We start from the raw sequence: 24,189 nt of genomic DNA, 5'->3' as shown, positions 1-24,189 counted from the left end.
TACCATATGCTTATGGGATAACTCCCAAAGTGACACGTGGCACTCTCTCACACAAAGACTCATAAACTAGTTCCAAGTACACACTAGAACACACTCTTTGACTATGATTTCTCCAACATCAACAAGGAGTGTTGTTGGGTTCAATGAAGCTTTCACAAGTAAGGTTTTGATGTAAGCTGATATGAGGACATTATGGGAGTCAGACGGACATATATCTGACTGGAATATCTGACTGGAATATCTGACTGGAATTAGTAGCCATCTTTCAACTTGGGTTATAGTTAGATTTTGACCAGCTCTGTATCAGATGGGAACTCTTTTGGTCAGTTGAGGTTAGCTGATGCTGCTGAAGCTTATAGGTGAATGATCGGTGCTTTTGAAGGTCAGGTGCTGACCTAGAAGGATAGCTAGAAATGTTAGAGCTGGATCAGATTGGAGAGTTTAAAGTGTATGGGTGTTCGACGGTGTGAGCTGGAGGGCTGAGGACAATCGCAGAGTTGATTGGTGCTCTTAGAGCTAGGATTTCAGTGTCCCCCAGTTCTAATCCCATTGCATTCTCTTCTTGTGTGTCTGTTGGTGTTGTTATAGAGGCCATCACCTAGCAACCACGCATGCTTTGGTGCCCCCATTGAGGATCAAAAATCTCTTAGAGCTAGGATTTCAGTGTCCCCCAGTTCTAATCCCATTGCGTTCTCTTCTTGTGTGTCTGTTGGTGTTGTTATAGAGGCCATCACCTAGAAACCACGCATGCTTTGGTGCCCCCATTGAGGATCAAAAATCTCTTACTAGGGGCTATGATCAGAAGGTTGGAATCCACTTGCATCAACTCAGGGCCAATGGTTAGTTTTGGATCTCATGTGTTTAGAGGTGAGAAAAGTGAAGATGTTACTCAGTTCCTTAGAAAGATTGAATTGGTGGCTTTGAACAATAATAGGGATGATGATGCCTATAAGATAGGGATGGTGTGGACTTGTTGTTAGAAGATATATTTAGGGAGTGGTTTGAGGATGAAGCCACATATGGTGAAAGAGGTAGTTGGGACAGATTGAAGGAAGCCTTGAGAGGAAGGTATGGGAGGCCAGAAAGACCTAAAGGTTTATGGAGGGAGCTTAGCAAGTTGAAACACAGAGAGGATGCGGATATACCAGCCTTTGTGGGAAGGTTTGAAGCTATATGGAGAAGGATTCTAAGAGGGTTAGGAGAGAAAACCATGTACCTCTGGACTTTTTGAAGAAGGATAAGTTTGTTGAAGTGTTGCATGGGAGAATCAAGGAGAAGGTGGAGTTGAAAGATCCAAGAACCTTTGTTGAAGCTGTGAGGGTAGCAACTGAGCAATGGAGAACAAAGCTGAGGAAGCAAGAACTGGCTAGGAAGGACAGGGAAGCAGATAGGTCTAAGGTGACAACCTTGGTTGTGTGGAAACTCCGAGGATTGTGGAATCATGTAGAAGACATGAGGGTTTGCATCAAGAGGTTCAAATGCTGATTGATCAAGTAGGAAGTCTGAATCTTGCGGTGTTGGAGATGCTTGGAGTGGATTAGGATCAAATGCAACTCCAAGGTTAGTCTAGTGATGTAAATATGCTGGCAGCAATACATGAAGAGGAGAATCGTGCTAGTGTTTTAATCAGTGAAAGGAAGATAAGCCTTGATGCTTATGTGATAGGGTCTTCAGATGGATCAGGTGATGAAATAGATTTAGATCAAGGTTTGTTAGAAGCAGAGGGAGAAGACTCATGCCATGGTATTCAGGGAGTTGTGGGGTTGAATGTTGAGATGCTTTTTGAGAAAGCTGACACAAGTCGAGAGGATGATGGCATTGTGGAGTAGATACCCTGAGTGTGTACTAGAGGCAATAGGGAATTTAGAAGATGTTGTAGATCGTGGAGTAGATACCCTAAGTGTGTACTAGAGGTGATAGGGAATTCAGAAGATGTTGTAGATGATGCATGTGTTCAAGCTGAGCTGGAAGATGCTACTCCATGGCATTGTGGAGTAGATACCCTAAGTGTGTACTAGAGGTGATAGAGAATTCATGGAGATGATGCATGTGTTCAAGCTGAGCTGGAAGATGCTCCTCTATGTTTTGTTAGTACTTTCCTTGATGCTATTGATATTACCTATTTTGAAGTGGATGATGGGGTAATTGCTGTTGCAGATGATGTTGAGCCTGTGGACGTGGGATATATGGGTTTGCAGCCAGGTGACTGTGGAGTTATGTCTAAGGTGAGCTGTTGCTCGGATAAAGCAGACTATTTGAAGAAGGGTCAAGGCTTGGATGCAATGGAGTGTGAGCAAAATGATGAAGCTCATGCAACTGTTGTTTTACAAGGAAAATAATACTATGGATGGACTTATTGGTTTGTTTTAGTGGATGGTCCTCTTGTCCATGAAGGTGCTGTTGGTGGAGAGATTTCTTTATTTAAGGTTCTTAGCGGTGGTCTGAATGGATAGCTCTCTGAGGTTGATGAGGGTGTTGTTGTAATTCATGCTAAGTCCTTGGAGATAGCCCATGAGGATAACCAGTTAGATGACTATGTTGTTATGGCTAAAAAAGATGGTGATTGCCTATATGATGCTAACTGTTGGACGTAGACCCAAGACTTGGATGATATGAATAGTGATGTTTGTATATATGCTATTTTGCCAAAGGAAATGCTATGAGGAGACTTATAGTCCTATATTGGAAAGGAACCTTCATGTTCATGAGGATGTTTTTGAAAATGCCTTATGGTGGCAAGCGAGGGATGGATGTGCTATACAGCTGCATGATGAAAACACGTATCCAAGAGGGCTTTGGGCTATAGTGCCAAAATGGGATTAGTGGAGAAGAGGGACTAGGAAAGGGGTTGACAAAATTTATGTTTTAAGTGTGCAGTCCTCTGTTAAAAGCACATCATTTATATTTTAAGTGTGTAGTCCTGTGTTAAAAGCACATTATTTATGTTTTTCGCAGGATGCCTGCAAGTATATGATCCAAGTGGGAGAGAGGAGTTCAGAGTACAAAAGAGTCATATGTGAGAGAAATCTCAAGCCCATCATAAACATGATGAATAGATGGAGGAGATGTATATATAATGGTGTGTAGAGAATCCTAGATGATAAAAGACGCGTGGTTATTAAGAGAAATTACGTAGGTGCGTGAATAAAACAGAAAAGCGCATGGTAAAACAAGGCTTATGAAGGAAATTTGGGGAAAAGTTTTAAAGGGATGATATGGAAGAGCAGTGGCTAGAGGGACCACCAGCGAGACTATAGTAGAGTGGACTCTTGTAGGTTGATTTGTTTTTGCTAAAGACTGTAGACTGGAGTTCTTGCAGTTGTTAAAGGTTTACAGATAGAAGGATAGAGCAGTGAGAGAGGGTTTGTTTGAGCCAGAGCAGAGGGAGTGCTGATGACTAGAGGATCATCTAGGAGGTGTGTCCCTTAGGACCTCTGTGTGCAGCGCCTTTGTTAGAGACTTGGCCCAATCCAAATCTTGCTCGATTGTACTTACTGTCAGACAATTAAAAGCTAGTTTATTATGACTAAAGATGAACCTGTGATGAAGAGCTCTTGCTGAGGTCTATCAGTGGAGGGCCCCAAAAGTTTTATGTTTTATTATTTTTCTGAGCCCCAAGTCTCAAGGATCTTGAGACTGTTTGTTTTTGTTTCAATGAAGAATAGAGTGTGTTAAGCTTCAGTTCTTTGTGAATTGATTAGATTTTGTGCTGTGGTGCTATACTTATGTTGTTCTGATTGAAATTGTGGAGGAGGAACACCTATGAGTGCAAGTCCATAGTCATCTGTGTCAGAACTAAGTTAGTCACATTTAATTGAGAGGCTAGAATCAGGTTAAGTTAGTTAAATGTCAGATCTTGTCAAGTGTGTGTGTAGAGGGTGAGAACTAGTCTCTCTGGATTAAGTGGAACCTATTTGGAGTTTAGTTTGACAGTCAAGACTGTTAGTAGCAGTCAGGTTGTTTGATAATCAAGACTGTTAGTAGTCAGCAGTCAGGTTTGAGTCTGACAGGCAGGACTGTCAACAATCAACAATCAGGTTTGAGTTGTGGGCTGAAAGCAACTCAAAGTCAGCAACAAGTAACCAGCTGTGCTACTGTTAGAGCACACTAGGGTGAAGAGTTCTGAATTAGTTAAGTTAGATGTTAGCTAGGTCAAATTCTAATTAGCACAATGTCACCATAGAGAAGCTGACTGGATCAGAGAGGCTCTAAGGATCAGAGCTTGAGGTTAGATGATGATTGAGGAAGATTGGAGAGCCTGGACATTTACTTGACTGGGGCCAACGGGAGGATTTTTGAGTCAAATTCTAGTCGGCTGAAGGTCCGTTGAAGCTATTTAGGCCACTTGATCCACAAGAGGTCCGCTATGTTTGAGAGGTAAAGATCAGGGTTGTAGGAGGGTTGGCTTGACTTGGATGAATATTTAGAGGAATCTATTGAGTCAATTTGTGGTGGGACAAGGTGTCCCACTGAGTCAGAAGAGAAGTAGGTGATGTTGGATTCAATGAAGCTTTGAAGCAAGGTTTTGATGTAGCTGTTACTAGAGGACATTCCGGGAGTCAGGCAGACATATATCTGACTCGAATCAGCAGAGCCAACTTTCAAATTGGTTTACAGTCCAGCTCTATGTCACAGCTGGGAATTATTTTGGGATGTCAGCGTGCTGAGGGCAGCTAAGGCTTATAGGTGAATGATCGGTGCTTTTGAAGGTCATTGTGCTGACCTTGGCAGGACAGCTGGAGGTGTTGGCTGGACCACATTGGAGAGTTTTGGAGTGTGTATAGGTGTTCAACGGTGTCAGCTGGAGGGTTGAGGCCAGTTGCAGAGTTGAAGCTAGGATTTCAGTGTCCCCCAGTTCTAATCCCATTGTGTTCTCTTCTTGTGTGTCTGTTGGTGTTGTTATAGTGGCCATCACCCAGTCATCACACAATGTTTAGAGTTAATCTCCCTAGTTACACCAGGCACTAGCTCAGAAGTAAACCAAGAGTTCTTCACAACAAGAGAGATATTAAATACTATGAGGTATGAACCTAGCAAAGCTTCCAATAGCAGGAATGGAACCGTGAGTTTCAGGTATTCATCAAGGAATCCTCAAGAAGGGCTCAAAAGGGCTCAAGTAGCTCACTAAATGAATAAAGATGGGTAGTTAGTGAGAATGTGGGGGAACGAGTGCAAATTTAAATAGTCAAAAAATCTATTTGTAATACAATGATAGTATGGCTATCATGAGGCTACTAATAGTTTAATCTACATGACCATAATGGGGTACTCTTGAAATTATTTCACTTTCAACATTGTCAAGCTGAAAATTAGAGATCCTTAACAACCCAAAAACCATTGTTTCTTTGCATGATTAACATGAATACTACGTAGATACAAAAGGAATCATGTATATCCTCACACAAAGCTCCTCTAGTATCAGGTTATTTGGAGTACCAATTAGAGCAGAAGGATCTCATAGAGTATATGAAACATCAAGAGTTTATACAAAGCCTATCGAGGCTCAACCTCTAAATGTAGTGGATAGATTCTTTCTAAGGAGAGTTTAAGCCAATAAAGATGATAGAGGTTATTATGAGGATGCCTTTGACAACCTCTATATCATCACCATTATGTAAGGAGGATGCCTTTGACAACCTCTATATCATCACCATTATGTAAGGAGTGGATGGAAACCTCAAATTTCTAGATGCATCATTGGTTATTGCAAGGATGCACCTTTGGTTATTATGTGAGGAGTGGATGGAAACCTAAAATTTCTAGATGCACCTTTAGTTCACAAGTGTTATCATCCAAAATTTGATTAAACTACATTTGCAAATGAGGACGATCACATGTACGTCCCAAGAGAACTACCAAATAAGTGAGAGGTACAAAAAGGTCTGGGTAGGAGGGACTCATCCCATCCAATACCAACCTAGAACATAGAGCTTTGAGGCCGATAGGATTTCTACATAGAGGAAATAACTTCTAGACTAGGGAGTTAAACTAAGACACATGTCTAAAATGGCTCCTGAGCTAATAGCAGAATGGTTCTTAGAAGGGTTGAGAGGCAAGCAACTGCGTGATGGGTTATATGCCAAAAGGCATTGAACTCTAGTGGGGAGTGTTGCTTAGATTCCATAGACTAAGATAGTAACTTTATGGGCATCCCATCCATAGAAAGCCTAATGCTAGACCCATTAGCCAAAAGCGACCTACTGTCAAAACCCATGAGTCATGTGCTATCCATGGGGTGCATCACACCAAGGCGGTCATCCAAGACCCTCACCCCTCTCTACTAAACCATGGGTATGCTCCTAAGACAATTGGTGTGAGGACAAGAAGTGACTCCAGAGTAAGACGAGCATGCTAGTGCCTCGTGACTAAGTACGCGTGCTAGTACCATACATTTGTGGCTCCTCACACCAGTATCTGGAGTGTTTGTGCTTCTTGGATAGGTGGTAATATATAGTAAGGACTCCTAGGATTTAGTTGGCACTTGTATTGAGGAAGATGTGAGACATTATAGAGCTCCTCCAATCATCATGGTGGTCCATGACTGTTTGGGCTCATTGGTGTATATCATCCAGGTCTAAGGATCACGGTCGTGGTGCGAGGAGATTTATGTTGATGAGGTAACACTTATGTGTTACTTGGATATTTGTTATGTTATCTAGACATATGATATATACACGGTTTGAAAAGAACAATGTGATATATGCTTTCTTTGAAAGGATTGTTTTCATAAAGATGTGTGTGTGTGTGTGTGTGTGTGTACTCTTATTTTTAAGTGGTGTGTGTGAGTAAAAACTGGCAAATTTTAATTATAGGTGTGAGAGTTCACACTGGCTCCATAGATCTAGTGGAGGGCAAAAGGCTAGACTTATGGGGCCCGAGAAGTGAGTACTTTTCAAAACAAAAAAAAATCTGTGTTTTTTAGAGTAAGAAAAACTTGAGACGAGTAATTTAGTTGGCTAATCATGAATAAGAATAACGTCTTGCCTTTCTAATCCAAGAATTAAGAAATCTTGTTAAGCTCAAAGGAGCTGGTCAATGTGACGTGCTTGTGAGAATCATAAAGGGAATTTGGAGAAATCATTCACATTTCCTGCATAAGGATTATTCTAGTCAATTTGAGAGCAAATCATGGGATAGCCAAGTGTTAGGACATTGTGACATGAGGCCCTAAATGAGGCACTCTATCCTTAGTGTGATTCTGTTTTCTTGCTGCCATCATAGATGAGGGGTAGGGGTCTCAATGTATGTAGGTTACCTAAGGACATTGTTCTAAAATCTTATTAGAATTTTACTAGTCAAATGATGGAATATAGTATCAAAAACAAGGAAATTGGCCTATCGACGCACATCATAAAAAATGTAGATATTACCAACCGTCGATATTATATATTGTGCATTTTTATTTATAGAGCAAGCCATAGTCATGGTCACTTCCTCTAGCTTTAAATTCTATAACAAAGAAGTGCTCTTTTTCTTAGACTATTATGTTAAGATCGATTAAAAGAGTTTGTATATATACAAGTCCAATGATCTTTATAAATAAAGTGCTTATTATGTTAAGATCATTTAGAAGAGTTTGTATATACACAAGTCAAAGGATATTTATAAATAAACTGCTCCAATGTTCCTTCAATTTGTCATTCTTGTACATAGTTTTTGTTGTCTAAATCATATTGGTCACATTAATATTGTCTAAAAGCAAGTTTTCATTTAATTTCTAAAAAAAATTTATGACTGGTGTGTTTTTTAGCGCAAGGTAGAGTGATAAAAAAAGGTTGGATGTCCATGCTAGCACATCATAGCAAATATCATTATTGTTTATAGTTTGGGAGGTTTTAAATTTTGGAAGTCTTTTCATCTTGCATATCAAACTTTAGAATATTTTCTATTCCAATTACATACTTTAATCTTGTATGTTTCTTTGCATGGCACCTTTCGTATTGAATCTAAGATTTTCTTAATCACAACCTTATTGATTTATAAAATAAAATTGGTACATTAGTCACAAAAGCACGATTGTAATTCCCATCGTGAAATTTCTTGGCTATTAAATTTTTGCATAACATGGCCTCATATCTTCCCAAACAAGAGTGTGGAAAAACATCTTCTCATTATACAAGTATTTTAAAATACTCAATGGATTGTTAATTTCACAAGGCACCTTCACAAGATGCCACCATTTTCTACATTGGTTTTCATAAGCAACAACTTGCTAATGTGTACAATGTGTCTATAGTTGTTTGTCTTATTTTTTAATCTTTTTTTTCATATTCTACTTCTTCTTGAGAGTGAATATTTTTCCCACTAATTTGACCATGGGCGCCCACATCCTTTTTTTGTGAGGATTCTTCCCACTCTAACTTGACCATGGGCACCCATATCCTTTGAATAAGTGGGAACACATTAAATGTTTGGGATAAAGTGTGGACCTGCAAACTTATATACAAATAGAGAGTAAATCTGTTGTCTATTTTGGCCAAAAAACCAAGAGAAAATGGGGTTTATTTTGCAAGATATTTTCACTCCAGCTTCTTGACGTGGGCTCTTCTCACATCATTGATATAATTCATCATCTTTCTCTGAGAAAAACTATGAAGGTGGATGAGAAGTTGAATGCATTAGTATTTTCCAATAGTAGCAAGTTAGACGGTAAGAATTACAAAATATAAAAGTTTAAGATGAAAAATATATTAGCGTCAAAAGGATCTACGAGAAATCACCATAGGGATGGATATGCCCATAAGGAAGACCTATGTGAATAAATCATTGAAAAGTAACAAAGGAACATCTATAAAGGAGCTATCACATGAAGAGCAATCAAAACTTTACAACTCATCTAATTTTACACATTACTCTATAGCTATACCACACGTGCTATGAATAATGCGAAATATGGTATGCCCACTTTGGTGACTTAAATTTTGGCAATTTATTGCGCCTTAGAAGAAAAGAGTTGGTGTCAAATTACCACAACTTAAGTTCCATGTCAAAATATATATGAGGAGTGCATTTTGGGCACAAGATACAATGTGTATCATTCATGAAAGAGAGCAATCCAAAATCTGTTCAAAAATTATAACTTATACATGGTGATGTATATGGTCCTATAAGAACACCATTGATAGGGGGATATCTCTACTTTGTGACTTTTATTAATGACTACTCCAGGCACATGTGAGTGTATCCATTGAAGGCAAAGTCAAATGTTTTCACATGCTTTAAACACTTTGTTTCTATGGCTGAAAAATGTGCCTACATGTAAAATTGACACCCTTTGTACAAATCCAAGAAGGGAGTATACTTCAAAGGATTTTCATGCATATATGGTTGAAAGAGACATAAAATGTCAATGCATGGTGTGACGGAGAGGAAGAAAAGATCTCTCATAGGATACAAGCCATGTAAGATGACTACAAATCAATCCTGAAAAATGACACTTGTTTTGATATTTGGTAAATTTACCTTATGGTAAAAAGGCCATTGGTACAAAATATGTTTCTAAGCTTATACGTAAGCCAATGGTAGTGTTAAGCACTACAAGGCAAGGCTTGTTGCAAAGGATTATGCTCAAGAGAACAAATAATAATGAGACCTTTTCCCCACCTCTCATATGACTACAATGTATTATTGCATTGATTGCTAACGCATCATGGATGAAATGTACATCAATTAGATATCATGGTTGCCTTCTTGAATTGTAACTTACATAAGGAGATTTACATCTCAACTTCATGATTTTTTTCAAAAGGGACAAGAAGTCTAAAGTATGCATGTTTTGAAAAGCTTTATATGGCCTTAAGCAACAAGCTCTATATAAAGAGTAAGAATTGTTTATTGGTCATCATTTTATACATTAATAGCATGCTGGTCACATGCCTTAATGAGAAAAAGATTTTAACTTTTAAGGTTAAATTACATGTATCATTTAAGATGATAAATTTGAGCTTGTTACATTATTATTTAAACATACAATCTATACAACATGATAATGGTATCGTATTACATGTATCATTTAAGATGATAAATTTGAGCTTGTTACATTATTATTTAAACATACAATCTATACAACATGATAATGGTATCGTAGTACATACAAAGATTCCTTATTACACAGTTTGTTCTTAAGATTGTAAACCTATTGCTATACCAATAACGACAAGTGCTAGACTCAATCTTTAAGATACAAGTGAACCATTTGATGCATCACTTTATTAGCAAGCTATCGGATGCCTCATTCATCTACATAATACAAGGCCAGACATTCAATTTGGTGTCTCCCAGTTGAGAAGGTTTATGCACCATTCCAGAATAGGTTTGTGCACCATTCCAAAAGTAAGCATTGGTAGGCTACCAAGCGAGTATTTCGATACTTACAAGAAACTATGCTAAGGGGAGTGATATTCACCTACATGCTTTAGTGACTCCAATTGGACTGGATGTTACAACACACGAACGTCCACTAGTGGCTTTTGCTTTTATCTTGGCGATTCATGACTTAGCAAGAAGCAATGGATGGTAGCTACTTCGAGCTATGAAAATTAGTACACAAGGCAAAGAGAAGCAACCGATGGTGGCCATTTCAAGCCGTAAAGCTAAGCGACTGTGGAGTGTGCATGGCTTAAATGCCTTTTGGCACATCTTCGTGTTGGTCAACAGTCCCCGATCTCCATCTTCACTAACAACCAAAGTACCTTGGTCGTTTCAAGAAACCCAATGTTTCATGCTCACACAAAACACACGAAAGTGCATTATCACTATGCCAAGGAGACTGATGGTGGTAGAAGAGATCAACATGACTTATATCGTTACACACAACAATGTGGTAAATATGTCATTATAAGAGAGATTTATAACCGTTTATGTGGTAGTGATATATAGAGATAGAACTAATAATGGACCCAAATACTTTTTTCCTTGGATGGATTTTTCAATTGCATGTGCACTTTTATGATGAGTGAGTGACCTTATCAGATTTCTTACACATCATTACAAGAGAGATTTATAGCCATTTATATAATAGTGATGTAAGCAAGAATTTTTCACCAACATGTGTACAAGCTTATGAGTGTGTGTAGGTGACCATATGTCATTTCACATGTACTTCAATCGACTTTAAGTATTGTGTTTCTCTATATCTCTACTTGTTCCATCTGTGCGTGTTACTACCGTTGTCTCCACTCCAATACCTTAACTCCGTGATTTTTATGTTTCACATGCTACAAGCAATGGCTTCTAATTTTGCTATTATGAATAAACGAACATCAAGGCAATCCACTCTTTTAGTTTAGTGTTGGAATCAAACGATAAATTAATGTCCAATATTCCACCATCATTTTGTAGAGTTACGAGAGTAGACAACCAAGTCAACCACCTCAATGCAATCGTCTACTTTATGAAAATGAATAAAGTCACAACAATGTCTCAAGCGGAATGCTAGCACTTCCTAAACTGGCCTCATTCTCAGCTAGAGGCACACCACGCACTTTGGATTCAATTCTTGTAAAAACTCTCTTAGAACTCTTACCACACAAAAGAAGAGCAAAACGCTTGCTTATAATAGAAGAGAGGCTAAAAGCACTCAATGGAATAGCATGGTGAGCTAGGAGGACTTGCAATTTGAGGCTTTAGCTTTGTGAGTATAGACATAGTTTAGAATTCACTTAACAACATTACCAATAATTCAATTTACAACCAATCCATTACCATCTACATCAAACATGTTGATATCATCTGTAGTTGTTGCCTTCGACCCTATTACAAAACATAAATTACGCAATTGAATTGTATATAACATAGAAATACGCAAGTAAATTGTATACAACATAGAAATATGTATATGCACACCACTTATTCAAGTATTTAATTTAAAGTAACAAAATAATTATTATACAAGAATGGAAAATTGACATACACTACCATCACAATGGATATAAGAAAGGAATATCATAAGCAATATCCCACTTGATAACTCTATACATTATCTCTATATATATAGGCTTACGGTGCCATGTTCACTTCCATGGCCATGCAGAGATAGCACTAGTTAGCATAACATTTAAATTTAAAAAGCATCTTAACCGAATGTCAAAACCATTTAAATTATTATAATTGCCATTTTTTGTTTATTGAGGCTTTTGTTATAAGAGTCAACAAACATGAACTAAGCTTGTGTTTAAATAATTGAATATCAAACATAATTGAAAATAACTTTACCCCAAAGAGAATTATTTACAAAATATAAAGCTCAGTGTATTAGAGTTGAAACATGTGATTCAGACTTTGTCATCATCACATGTCAACACCTAAAGCACACCTCTGATTGAACCTTAAATATCTACAATGAATGAATTTGGCTGTGTGTTTCCAAGAAGGCCAACCATCATCACAGTTAATAGCGCATAAATATACACAGGCAGGGCTACTCAGATCTGTAACATAACAGAGATGGAGCCCAACAATGCCATCAATTTGCACACCAAATAAGGCTGCCACACAGCGCTGCAGAGAGTTTCAGTGCCCTCATCAAGAAGACAACTAAAGAACATCTCATTTCGCTACTGATACAAACAAGATGACATCTAAGATCTAACACAAGTCAAATCATTTATACAACCCAAGAGCAAGCTAAATAACGCATGCACACAAACAACAGAAACCACCATAAAGACCTAGGATGTGGCAAAAATATGTGCCCTCACCAAGAAAGATCCAGATACAGCGGAGATGACATGTCAGCCATCATGAGGCAGCGAGCTTACAAGCCAAAACACATCATCATATATACATCCATCCCCATGAGGGCAAAATTGATTGCATTGATGTGTATATGTGAAGAAACAGCTAATAAGATGAAGCTTAAACTAAAATTGCACTCACATCACTATGCTACAGTTGGGTAGTGGTGGGGAAGGGGAAGCGCACAAATGTGACAAGGGGAAGAGAGAGGAGTCTGGAGAAGGGGGGTTGTGTTATAACAACCTTCCCAATTAGCCTCTAGGGTGTTTTGCTGCCACAAAAAGCCCGTGTTAGAATTACCGTTCAAAACACCCAACAAAATTAGCTGTATGACATTCTTTCACTGGCATAGTAGTAAAAATTTACTGCTTACTGCTTATACTTCATCAAGGCTTTGCTGCAGCCTCAACATCATCCTCTGCCTCCAAAGAAGTATCCCCATTTTCGTGCTCGGATTCAGCTTCACCATCAAAAGCACTCATGTCATCCTCTTCAATCGGACTTCCGGTAAGCTTCTCCCTTACATTTGCCAGTAGTGTATCCCTCAGATCATTATGTTCCCTCAAGTACCTTTTAAGGTTATCCTTTCCATTAGCTATATTTTCACCATCATATGAATACCAGCTCCCGGACTTTCCAAGGAAACCATATTTCAGAGAGAAATCAATAATCTCTCCCTCTTTCGAAATACCCTTGCCAAATTCAATCTCAAAGTCTGCTGTTTTGAAAGGTGGGGCAACCTTGTTTTTGGCAACCTTTACTGTCACTGTGCTACCAACAAGCTGCAGTAACAATTAAAAATTAGTTTGCATGAGGTCTAGATACCAAATATGCATAACTCTACAGCCTGCATCTACTTTGCAGTATTACCTCCTCTCCTTTCTTGACCAGACCTGTCCTTCGTATGTTTAAACGTACAGAAGCATAAAATTTCAATGCATTTCCACCAGAAGTCACTTCAATCGGACCACCATAGCCACCACCACTCAACTTGGCTCTAATCTACACTGACAAATTGCAAGTCAACTTTTTTTGCAGAAAACACCTACCAATAGAGGACCAAACTCATCTTTGCCTTTGAGCCCAGTTTACCTGATTTATGAAGATAAGAACGGTTTGTGATTTGGAAAGCGAATGAGCCAGCTTCCGAAGGGCCTGACTCATTAGACGAGCCTGTACTGCCATATGTGCATCACCCATTTCTCCATCCAGCTCAGCCCGTGGAACGAGTGCAGCAACCTGGACTAAAAGCGCTCCATTGAGAAAGTATATCACGTGCTGTTGAATTAACCCTCTAACGACTGCATTCAAGAAATTTATGCCTCAATCACTTACCGGCTCGATTCGACATGCATGCATACATACATTCATGCATTCAAACATATAACACACTTTTTAATGCTACTGCAGTCTCAAAAATAATTTTACAATACTTACACTGTCTACCACAATGACATCAATCGATCCACTGCGAATGAAAGTGTCTGTCAAGCTAAGAGCCTGCTCCCCACAATCAGGCTGGGCTAGCAGCAAATCTTCTGTGTGCACTCCAAGAGCTTCTGCAAATGAAGGATCCAGGGCATGCTCAGCGTCAATGAACACACAATAACCTGCAAGCACCCAGGCCAGTAATTGTTCTTTAGTGGTGTGCCTTTTGGAATCAATCTATCACACGGTTATCTGAAAGTTAATGATCGGCCTTTAAACGAGTCGTTCAAAGAAAAATGCAGTCCTTTATTCCAAAGAAAAGATTTTCTATCAGTAAACAAAAGAATCATCAACCACCACCGATAACAAACTCTGAAAAAGGTAAAAGCCAAGGGAAGGTCTCCTTCCAGACACTACACCTAAAATCCTCTATAAATGCTCCCAAAGGAAAGCTGCATTGCTCCTATGTTGTGTTGGTGTCTCTTGTAAGTTGTAGCACTCCTAGGCATCAACATATGTGTATGTAGCATAGTGTTCTCTTGCCCTATGTGCTCTCCCAAGGTTGTTTCTACTATGTATGGGTGGAACAATAGACAGTAGATGGTAGAGAACATGGGCACTTGAGAGGATAGTGTGAGTTGAAGATCTTCACCGATAACCATATTGTTTGCTATACTGTATTTTGATGGCACGCTCACACAAGGTATGTGAACATGGAGTCCGACTCCTTTCTCTTGCTATTTGCTTCCATAATTGATCATTAAAGCCTACTAATTGCAAGTAGAGTCCATACAGCGGAAGTCTTCACGATGGAAGCATCAGGAGTGTTGAAATCTACAATTTGTCGTGATCCTTCGTGACAAAAGTCTTCAAGAGAACCTTGGGAAAGCTTCCCCTAAGGTTCGCAAAAAATACAGCCATAAGGCCCCTTGAAGTGAGCGCCAACTTCTAGAAAGAGGGGAGAAGAGAGAGATGATGAGATGTCCACCTAAAGTGTCAAGCAGAGAGAGAAAGTGAGTAGGGGTCCAAGGGAAAGCGGACACTTGGTTGGTTCCTCTCTTTGTACAAAGGGGATAGGGTCTGGGCAGTGGACATTGAGCTTTGTCCATCTTGGGATATCCGTGTGTGCGAACACAGGGCTGGTCAAAATTTAATAGTGAGTTTTGGTCACCCAAAACTTAATAAAAGTGTGTACAGCTATGACCAATACTTACCACCTGTCACATGCTACATAACCATGTCAACCGACAGTTTCACACGCATAGTTCACAGACGGGCATCCCTTTACCTAGAACTACACATTGGTCAAGTAAGCATGAAAATAGCATGCCCCCAATTTGCAAGCATGCACATAAAGATGCTATGCAATGCAACATTAGTATGGACAATCCCCGTTTATGAGACTATACCAAAATACCATTGTCCCCCCCTCTTGTGAGGAAATCTTAACAATCAATGTATGACTGTCCAATAAGTGTAGTGATAGCTAGTGTTCGTGGTGATCGCTTTCACAATGGAAGTGAAAGAGAACCGTATGCTCTGATACCAATGTAATTCTAGTAGCATCCACCGATCGGTGTGGAATGTTTCGTTGAACAAAATGCTAATCAATACACTTAAATACACTAAGATTTAATGGACAACAAGCACGATACAAGATGTAATTTGCTGAATTGATAAGAGACGCACAAGAAGCCGGAACGGCCGCTCCTCACTCAAATAATGTATATTGATCTTGGGAGAATCAAGTACATAGTGTCATAGGCATTTCTCACCAGATTCCATACCAATGCATATGAATATAGTATTGCAAACAATATGGTTGGCGATGAAGATCTTCAACTCACACTACCCTCTCAAGTGCCCATATTCTCTACCATCTACTCTCTATTGTTCCACCCACACATAGTAGAAACAACCTTCAGGAGAGCACGTAGGACAAGAGAACACTACGCAAGGTATGTGAACACGGAGTCTTGCTACTTGCTTCCATAATTGATCATTAAAGCTTCCTAATTACAAGTAGAGTTGATGTCAGCAGAAGTCTTCACAATGGAAGCGTCTGGAGTGTTGAAATCTATAATTTGTCACGATCCTTTGTGACAAAAGTCTTCAAGTGGTTGCAAGAACCCAAGGAAAGCTACCCCTAAGGTTCGACTTAAGAAAGGAAGATTGAAATTAGGATTTTCAACCAAAAGACTAAAAATTATAGCAAATAAAAGAAGTGTTTAGAGTGAATACGGCCTCGAAACATTCTTGGAGGCTTGAAAACACTCTAACAAGCTTGGATATGGTGAAGGGAAGGAAAAAGTGCAGAAAATACAGCCATAAAGCATCTTGAAGTAGGCGCCAACTTCTAGAGACGGGAGAAGAGAGAGATGATGAGATGTCCACCTAAGGTGTCAAGCAAAGAGAGAAAGTGAGTAGGAGTCTAAGAAAAAGCGGAGACTGGGTTTAATCAATACACTTAAATACACCAAGATTTAATGGACAACATGCTCAACATAAGGACAAGAGACGCACAATGAGCCGGAACAGCCGGTCCCTCCCTCAAATAAAGTATATTGATCTTGGGAGAATCAAGTACATAGTGTCATGGGCATTTCTGACCAGATTTCCATACCAATGCATATGAATACAATATTGCAAACAATGTGGTTGTCAATGTAAACTTGCAACTCACACTACCCTCTCAAGAGCCTGTGTTCCCTACCATCTGCTCTCTATTGTTCCACCAACACATGGTAGCAACAATCTGCAAGACAACACGTAGGACAAGAGAACACTACACAAGGTATGTGATCATGGAGTCCGGTTCCTCCCTCCAACTACTTGCTTCCATATTTAAGCATCAAAGATTACCAATTGCAAGTAGAGTCGATGACACCGGAAGTCTTCGTGACGGAGGCGTTTGGAGTGTTGAAATCTTCAATTTGTCGCGATCCTTCACCACAAAAGTCTTTAAGAGAATGAAGGGAACCCTGGGAAAATTTCCCTTGTGTTCAATTTAAGAAAGAAGGGCTAAAATTAGGGTTTTTAGCAAAAAGACAAAAAATTACAAGAAAAATAAGAGCTGTTTTGCGGAATTTTAGTCATTGGGAGTGTGTGGGACAGTGAATACCACTTGGAAACACTCTTGGAAGCTTGGAAAACACACTAGCAAGCTTGGAATAATTTCAGTCATTGGGAGCGTGTGGGAGAGTGAACACCACCTGGAAACACTCTTGGAAGCTTTGAAAACACACTAGCAAGCTTGGATATAGAGTTGGGAAGGAGAGAGTGCAAAAATACAACCAAAGAGGCCTCATGAAGGGGGCGCCTACTTCTAGAGATATGGTGAGTTTTCCACTTTAGGTGTCAAGTAGAGAGGACAAGTGCCTTCTGGTGCAAGCTAGAACGGACACATGGCTAGTTACTCCCTTTGCACAAAGGAGATAAGGTCTAGGCGGTGGGCATTGGGTTATGTCCACCTCGGGATATCAGTGTGTGCGAACACACGACTGGTCATAACTTAATAAGTGAGTTTAAGTCGCCCAAAACTTAATGAAGTGTGTACACACTCACTTATAAATTAGTGCTAATAAGGCTAGGTTTATGACCAATACTTACCACCTATCACATGCCACATAACCATGTTAGCAGCCAGTTTCACACACACGGTTCACGGACAAGCGTCTCCTTACCTAGAACTACACATTAGTCAAACAAGCATGAAAACAGATGCAATTTCAATTGCAAGCAAGCACATAAAGATGCTATGCAATGCAACATTCGTATGGAAAATATCCGTTAATGAGACTATACCAAAATAGACGTGCTCCAAGCAAGTACACGAGGTACCTGGAACACAAATCCTCCAGGCATTCCTGGACATGTACACACAGGCACAAGTCCCAATGGAAAGCCAAGTCCACAATATCACATGAGTGGCATCAATCCCCGGCATATACAACTGCGGTTGATAAACTTCTTCTCCATGATGAGAAACCTCCATGCATGGTTAGAAACCCTCATGCATGCGACATGCATGGCCAAAAACCCCCATGCATGCAACATACAAGCTTTTTCAACTACATGCATGCATCATGAAATGCTTTATCTTTTCATGCACCTAAAAGTGTACCATGCAAGCTTACTTTTCTTAAAAGTAAAGCATACAAGCTCACTTTTCTTAAAAGTAAAGCATGCAAGCTCACTTTTCTCCAAAAGAGTCATCCAACCTAGTTAACTCAAAAGAAAAAGATGCAAAGTAAACTTTTCCTCCTCCTCTAGCTACACGAGTTGCTACTTTGCTAATTGCCATCCTTTATGATCAAAAGACTTGCACAAATCTCTCTCTACACCAAATCTTTTTATGAGTAATATCATCCACCTCTTCTCTTCTTGTAGGCGCCTCTGTCACATGCACTCTGCATGGTGACAAGATGGCTCATCATCATCAGTGCAACATTGTACAGTATTAGCACCCTTTAGGATGATATTTGTTGTACGCCGTGACCCCATTGTAATCCTCAGCCCACGATATGTCAGACATGAGCTACGTAGGTCATTCCTCAGCCATAGTGAGTCAATCAGTCAGTTAAGTCCCTTAACCCACTTGAAGAGATTCATTCATGCATATAAATGCCATAGAAGCCTTAGAGTTTGCATCAAGACATGTGTGCATTTACGCATAGCATTCATCCCATATGCATGTAGGCCATCTAGACCATTGCAAAAGCATTAGAACTTTATCTGGTATTTTTCCCACATAGCGAAATGATGAAGATAAGTATTTTTCTGCATAGGAGTAGTTTTCAGCATACATATCTTCATCATTTCACTACAGCCCTTTGGTGAAGGTAAAACTCAACATTCATTCACAGCCTAGAAACAGTCCCAAACAGCCCATACCTCAGCCTTAGATTTACAGCCTTCCCTCATTCCATTGGGAAGAGTGCATAGGCTCGAGATTAGTCATCATTGGTACTTCTACAGCCGTGTACAGTTCAATCCGACTCTTGGTCCTCCGAGATCTTGTGTTTGGCTTATCGTTAGTCGAGAGGCAGTCTCTTCAAAGTAATAAAGCAAATACTATTCCGGTAAAGGGATAGGTGGCCCTTCAATGGGTAACTCAGGACCCCATGCGGTGTACAGTTTATCTCTCTATCTCTCTAAATCTCTTAAAGTTTGAAGTCATAAAAGTGGATTGCTAAACTCGCGAAACTCAGGATACAAAAGGCGATGTGAGACTTGTGTGACAGGATCCATAATTACAAAACTCCCGCTGCATGTTACATTGGTATCAGATTCAACTTGTCCACACCCACCGCATCTTGGCGTGAGGGCATCCTTGGATAGTTAGATTGCATTCCGGCACGACCACCGACTTCAGCACCATGTTTGCAGCAGAGGAGAGTACACATCAGCGGGAAGAAGCCTCCCCCGAAGGGGACCTTGCTCTTCCGACTACCGCACAAACCATAGCTCTACTCAGGGCTCAAAACCAGCTTTTTATGGATGGTCTCCAACTTTGGGAGGCAATAGCAGCATGACCTCCTTCTCCTTCAGCAACCCCTGACTACATCTCCCTTTTCTTTCATATGGAAGCAGTCACTTTGTGGCAGCATTCGTATAGTCTTCATACAAACCAAACCACAGGTGTCACAGCTTTAGTTGGGATACATTTGTCCATGACCTAAAGACCAGATTTCTCCCACCCCAATATATGACCAACCTGGCAGATGAGTTCTATGGACTCAGATAGAACGGATCACTAGTGCTTCAGTTTTCCGACAAGGTTATAACTTTAGCACAACAGTTAGGGTTATCTAGGCACGCCAAGATGGATGAATTCATTCCTAATATCCGGTTCACAATTCGCAACATTGAACCTAGTACCCATGATTGGACTTTGACTCTGGCTCAACATGAAGAAATGAAGATAAACGGAGGCAAGCCTAAGCAGTCATCACTGTCCAGTACCAAACTCCAACAACAACAATCTGCTGTGCAGCAAGGGAAAGGTAATGCATCTTCTAAAAATGCTAAGGATTGCAATAATAGCCACAGTAACATGGGACGGGAAACGTAACGGGGACGAGGACATGCATTCCTGGGAATCGAGACGGGGAACGGGGGACGGCATACAAAATATGCAATTTTAAGTAAGCACTCATTCAAGAAACTTAACAATACTAAAACAAAGTCACTTTACACTTCCAAAGCATCAATATTAAGTCATACTAGCAAAAAATGGGTGTTACAAAAAAGGAGATAGAGCACCCAGGACCTAGGTGCCAAAGGCTAAAGCAAAAGACAAGGGCAAAGGCCTAGGCCCATAGTTGTTTCTCGTACGCGTACGAACAGGTTCGTACGTACGAGTCGTACGGTACGACATCGTACGAATTCGTACGATATCGTACGGTACGAGTTGGTCCCCCCCCCCAAATTTTTTTCCTTGAAAAAAAAATTCCAAATGCTTAAAAAAATAGAAACCCTGCTTTACGAAGATCCCAAATGCTCGCAATACTTCGCAACTTTCGTGTCCACTCAGTATTCCATATGGGGTTGTGGAGAGACCTAAAAAATCTGGCGAGGTAGACTGGTAGTGTACACTTGATTGGTAGGATGAGAGAATCTTGCTACATCACTTGGGGATCCCTGGTATAGGTAGGCTAGACAATTAGATTCTCAAGTTATGCACAAGGGAGAACATTTGGACATGGCCATTTTGATCTAGAGAGGAGTCCCTAAACTTATCACCCTAGATGCACTCCTCGTATTTGTGCAAGGACGGTCCCTTAGTCATAAACGCTACACTGGGAGACCTTTGGTATTGCATTACCCATCCAGGTTCTTTTTTGGAGACAATCGGGAGATCCAACCGGGAGAGACACATATACATGTACTGGTTTCTCAAGCACTGTAGACTCCTCCCCTCCCAACCTTCCCTCACATTCAAGCTTGAAGCTCCATAGCTTGTAAGTGTTATCGTACGGTATCCGAAAATTTCATATCGTACCAAAAATTCCCGTACGGTATCGTATCGTACAGTCTCGTATTTTCGTACCGTGACAACCATGCCTAGGCCCTAACCACGTAAGTGGCATACAAAAAAGAGACTATCACTAGAGTAGTACAAATGTCAAAAAGCCTCAAGGGGCATGTGAAGTGCTGGCCTCACGATCATGGGTCCCTACAATGCCTGCAAGCTCCATAGAGATGTCCTCCGCTTGCTCCTCCAACTCCTCATCATCCTGAGACATCTCCCACTCGGTAAATGCATCAGCCTTTGCGGTTGCACTCTTGCAAAGCATTCGCAAGTTTGCACTCACAAAGACTAGATCATTTGCCCGTTCCACCTCAAGACGGTTCCTCTTCTTCAATGCAATGTGATTGTATGAGCTCCAAAGTTGCTCTAGGCAAGAGGAACTCATTGCCTGGCTGAGAATGCGGATGGCTAGATGCTGAAGCTCAGGTCCATCCGAACCAAAATCTTCCCACCACAAAGCAGTCCCAACTTTGAAGCGATCATCCTGTGCATCCATGTCTCCATAAGAGCCTTGAAAGCTCCTATACCTGGACAACTGGTCACGGATCTTCCACCTAACATTTGGGCCAGGCACAAGTCGAGTCAAGACAAGTCTCCATAGCTTGCTCACCTCTGCGTCACTTTCATGCCCTTTACCCTGAAACTTAGGGTCCACCACATAGACTGCTGCATGCAAAGGAGAGGAGTAGGAGTTCCACCTACGCACACATAGGGCACAGATCTCCTCATACCTGTCCTCATCTAGCTCCAAATCCCTCAACTTCTCTATCATGCTATCCATTAGCCTCATATACCTTGCCGATTCATGGCTTCATACCATCCACAAGCCTCATCAAGTGGACAATAGGTTGAACCATAGCATCAATGCACTTCACTTTTTCCCAAAAATTAGGGCGCTCTGCTTTTTCCTTGCATAGAGCTCCTGTCTTAGTGGAAGCCAATGGTGAAGAAGTAAACTCGTCACTAATGGACAACTGTCTCAATGCATCACTACACTCTTTCAATCGGTGGAGCATCAAGAAGTTGTAGGCAAACCTTGTATTTGAGTATTTGAGGAGATGACAGCTGGATTTTTTGGAGAATTCATGGCGTAGGAACTGATGGTTCGTGACAAATGTCACTATTTGACTATCCACTTGGATGATAGGCCGGATCCATGGCAAGTCCCCAATATCCTTCAAGAGATTATTTAAGTAATGTGGCATGCAAAATGACACAGTGATGTTGAGGTATATGCTCTCAGTGATCGCTCCGGCTGCCCTGTTTGAAGCCTCCCCATCAGCAACAAAGCCCACAACTAGGTCTGGGCCAAAGATCCCTATGCCACTAGCCCACTCTGCTGCTAGCACATCAGCACTCTTCCCGGTCCCAGAAGCATCATGTGAGGTGATGAAGTACATCTCACTGCGGGAATATGCGACAAGGCCATGGGTGGACCTCTTCCGCGTATCCCTCCATCCATCGGCTATCAAGGACACTCCATTCCTTGCCCATTGTCGCTTCGTGTTTTCTGTTGCTTGCTCCACAAGCCTCTTCTCCTTCTTTAGCAATGTGGTGCGCAAGGACTCCGATGATGGGGGCGTATAGTTTGGACCATACTCCCCTATCTTCTTCACCATGACCTTGAAGTAGTCCGATCTATCCACAAAAAATGAATAATTTAATAATCAATCAACTTCAAAGTTCAAAGTTCAAGTAACTTGTAAGAGGAACATTGTAAAATGATAGATCTTAAGCTAGACATCTTAATTCTTGATTACCTAGCAGCATGGAAAGCAATGTGGTCATGAAAGAAGAAGGCTATGGCCGTATCCACCTCTTCCTTCTTCTTGGGGTCCCAACTACCCTCAAGAGTACTTTGTCAGCGTGAGTGTATAGAGGCGGTCGGCATGGAGAAGGATGGTGTTGGGGTCCGTTCTTGTGGGGCGGGTGATGCGCCCGCGGGTACCGATAGTGGATGCACATGCGGATGCTGATGTGGATGCCGAACCTTGGGATGGCCTCACTAGTGTTGCAAGATCCACGACCACATGCAGCACTCTCCTCCTTGAAAGCAAGGCCTCATGTGCGGCAACATGTTCAAGAAGCCTCCTTCTTGTCTCTGGTGCGACCTGATCACAAAATCGGACCTCATGACCGGGCTCATGCAAGAGGTGAGCTCTCACTTTATCCGCCCCACCCGTTCACCTATATGGACATAGCTTGCATGACCATGGGCGAGAGCCTCCTCCACTTCCGGGATGATCAGAGTTGACCTCTTCCAACCAAGACCAACCTTCGGTCCTCCTTCCTCTATTCGTATTGGCGCCATCGGAACAAGGTGCGGAGGATGGTAGCGATGAAGATGCCATGGAGGCAAGTGCCCAGGAAGCTTGAGCAATGGAGGTGAGTGTAGGAGAGAGATGTAGGAGAGGCTTGAGCCTTGAGCAATGGAGGTGAGTGTAGGAGAGAGATGTAGGTACTAGGAGAGGCTTGCCAATGGAGAGGCTAGAGCAAGAGGTGAATGTAGGAGAGCAACAAGACTACAAGACTCAAGTGACAACTTGAAATTACACCTACCCAATGCCACTTGAGCCTTGAGACTTGAGCCTTGAGGAGAGCTTGAGGTCCGAGCGGCGAGGAGCCTTGCTTGAGTTGAGGAGCCTTGAGCCTTGAGGCTTGAGCTTGAAAGTTGAGAATTGCTTGAGCCTTGAGGAGTGTTTCAAGTGCCAAGAGGCAACAGCTAAGAGGCTAGAGCAAGTGCCAAGGAGGACCCAGGTGTGTCTTGAAGACTTGAAGACTTGAAGTTCCTATAGCATGTGCCAATGGAGGCTCTTCTTATAGGCTATAGCCATGGGCCAAGTGAGGACGGCTGCTCAACGGCTAGGCGCCCAACGGCTATGGGTAACGGCAGACTGCGCAACGGTCAGTTGACCGTCCCATCCCCGTCCCGTCCCACATGGCCAACCGTTCCCGGCATCTGTTACAGCGTGGACTCGCACGTCCCCCGAACG

The 24,189-nt window shown here is 41.2% G+C and overlaps 1 protein-coding gene across 1 annotated transcript in view; it reads right to left on the bottom strand.

Moving 5' to 3' along the window:
- Positions 1-12,677: 12,677 nt before the first annotated feature.
- Positions 12,678-24,189, bottom strand: part of LOC147628960 (uncharacterized) — a 31,862-nt gene continuing 20,350 nt past the window's right edge. The window contains exons 5-9 of the mRNA XM_086812135.1: positions 14,173-14,345; positions 13,828-13,974; positions 13,606-13,737; positions 13,109-13,517; positions 12,678-13,006 (exon numbers count right to left, since the gene is read on the bottom strand). Of these exons, the coding sequence (XP_086668261.1) occupies positions 13,122-13,517; positions 13,606-13,737; positions 13,828-13,974; positions 14,173-14,345 (848 nt within the window). The 3' untranslated portion in view covers positions 12,678-13,006; positions 13,109-13,121. The remainder of the gene's footprint in view (positions 13,007-13,108; positions 13,518-13,605; positions 13,738-13,827; positions 13,975-14,172; positions 14,346-24,189) is intronic.

Source organism: Cibotium barometz, chromosome 18, assembly GCF_041138505.1.
Source record: "Cibotium barometz isolate CiBa-2024 chromosome 18, ASM4113850v1, whole genome shotgun sequence".
In the NCBI taxonomy this organism is placed as follows: Eukaryota; Viridiplantae; Streptophyta; class Polypodiopsida; order Cyatheales; family Cibotiaceae; genus Cibotium; species Cibotium barometz.
The sequence above is the reverse complement of the archived record's forward strand: the minus strand, read 5'-3'. Positions and strand labels throughout refer to the sequence as shown.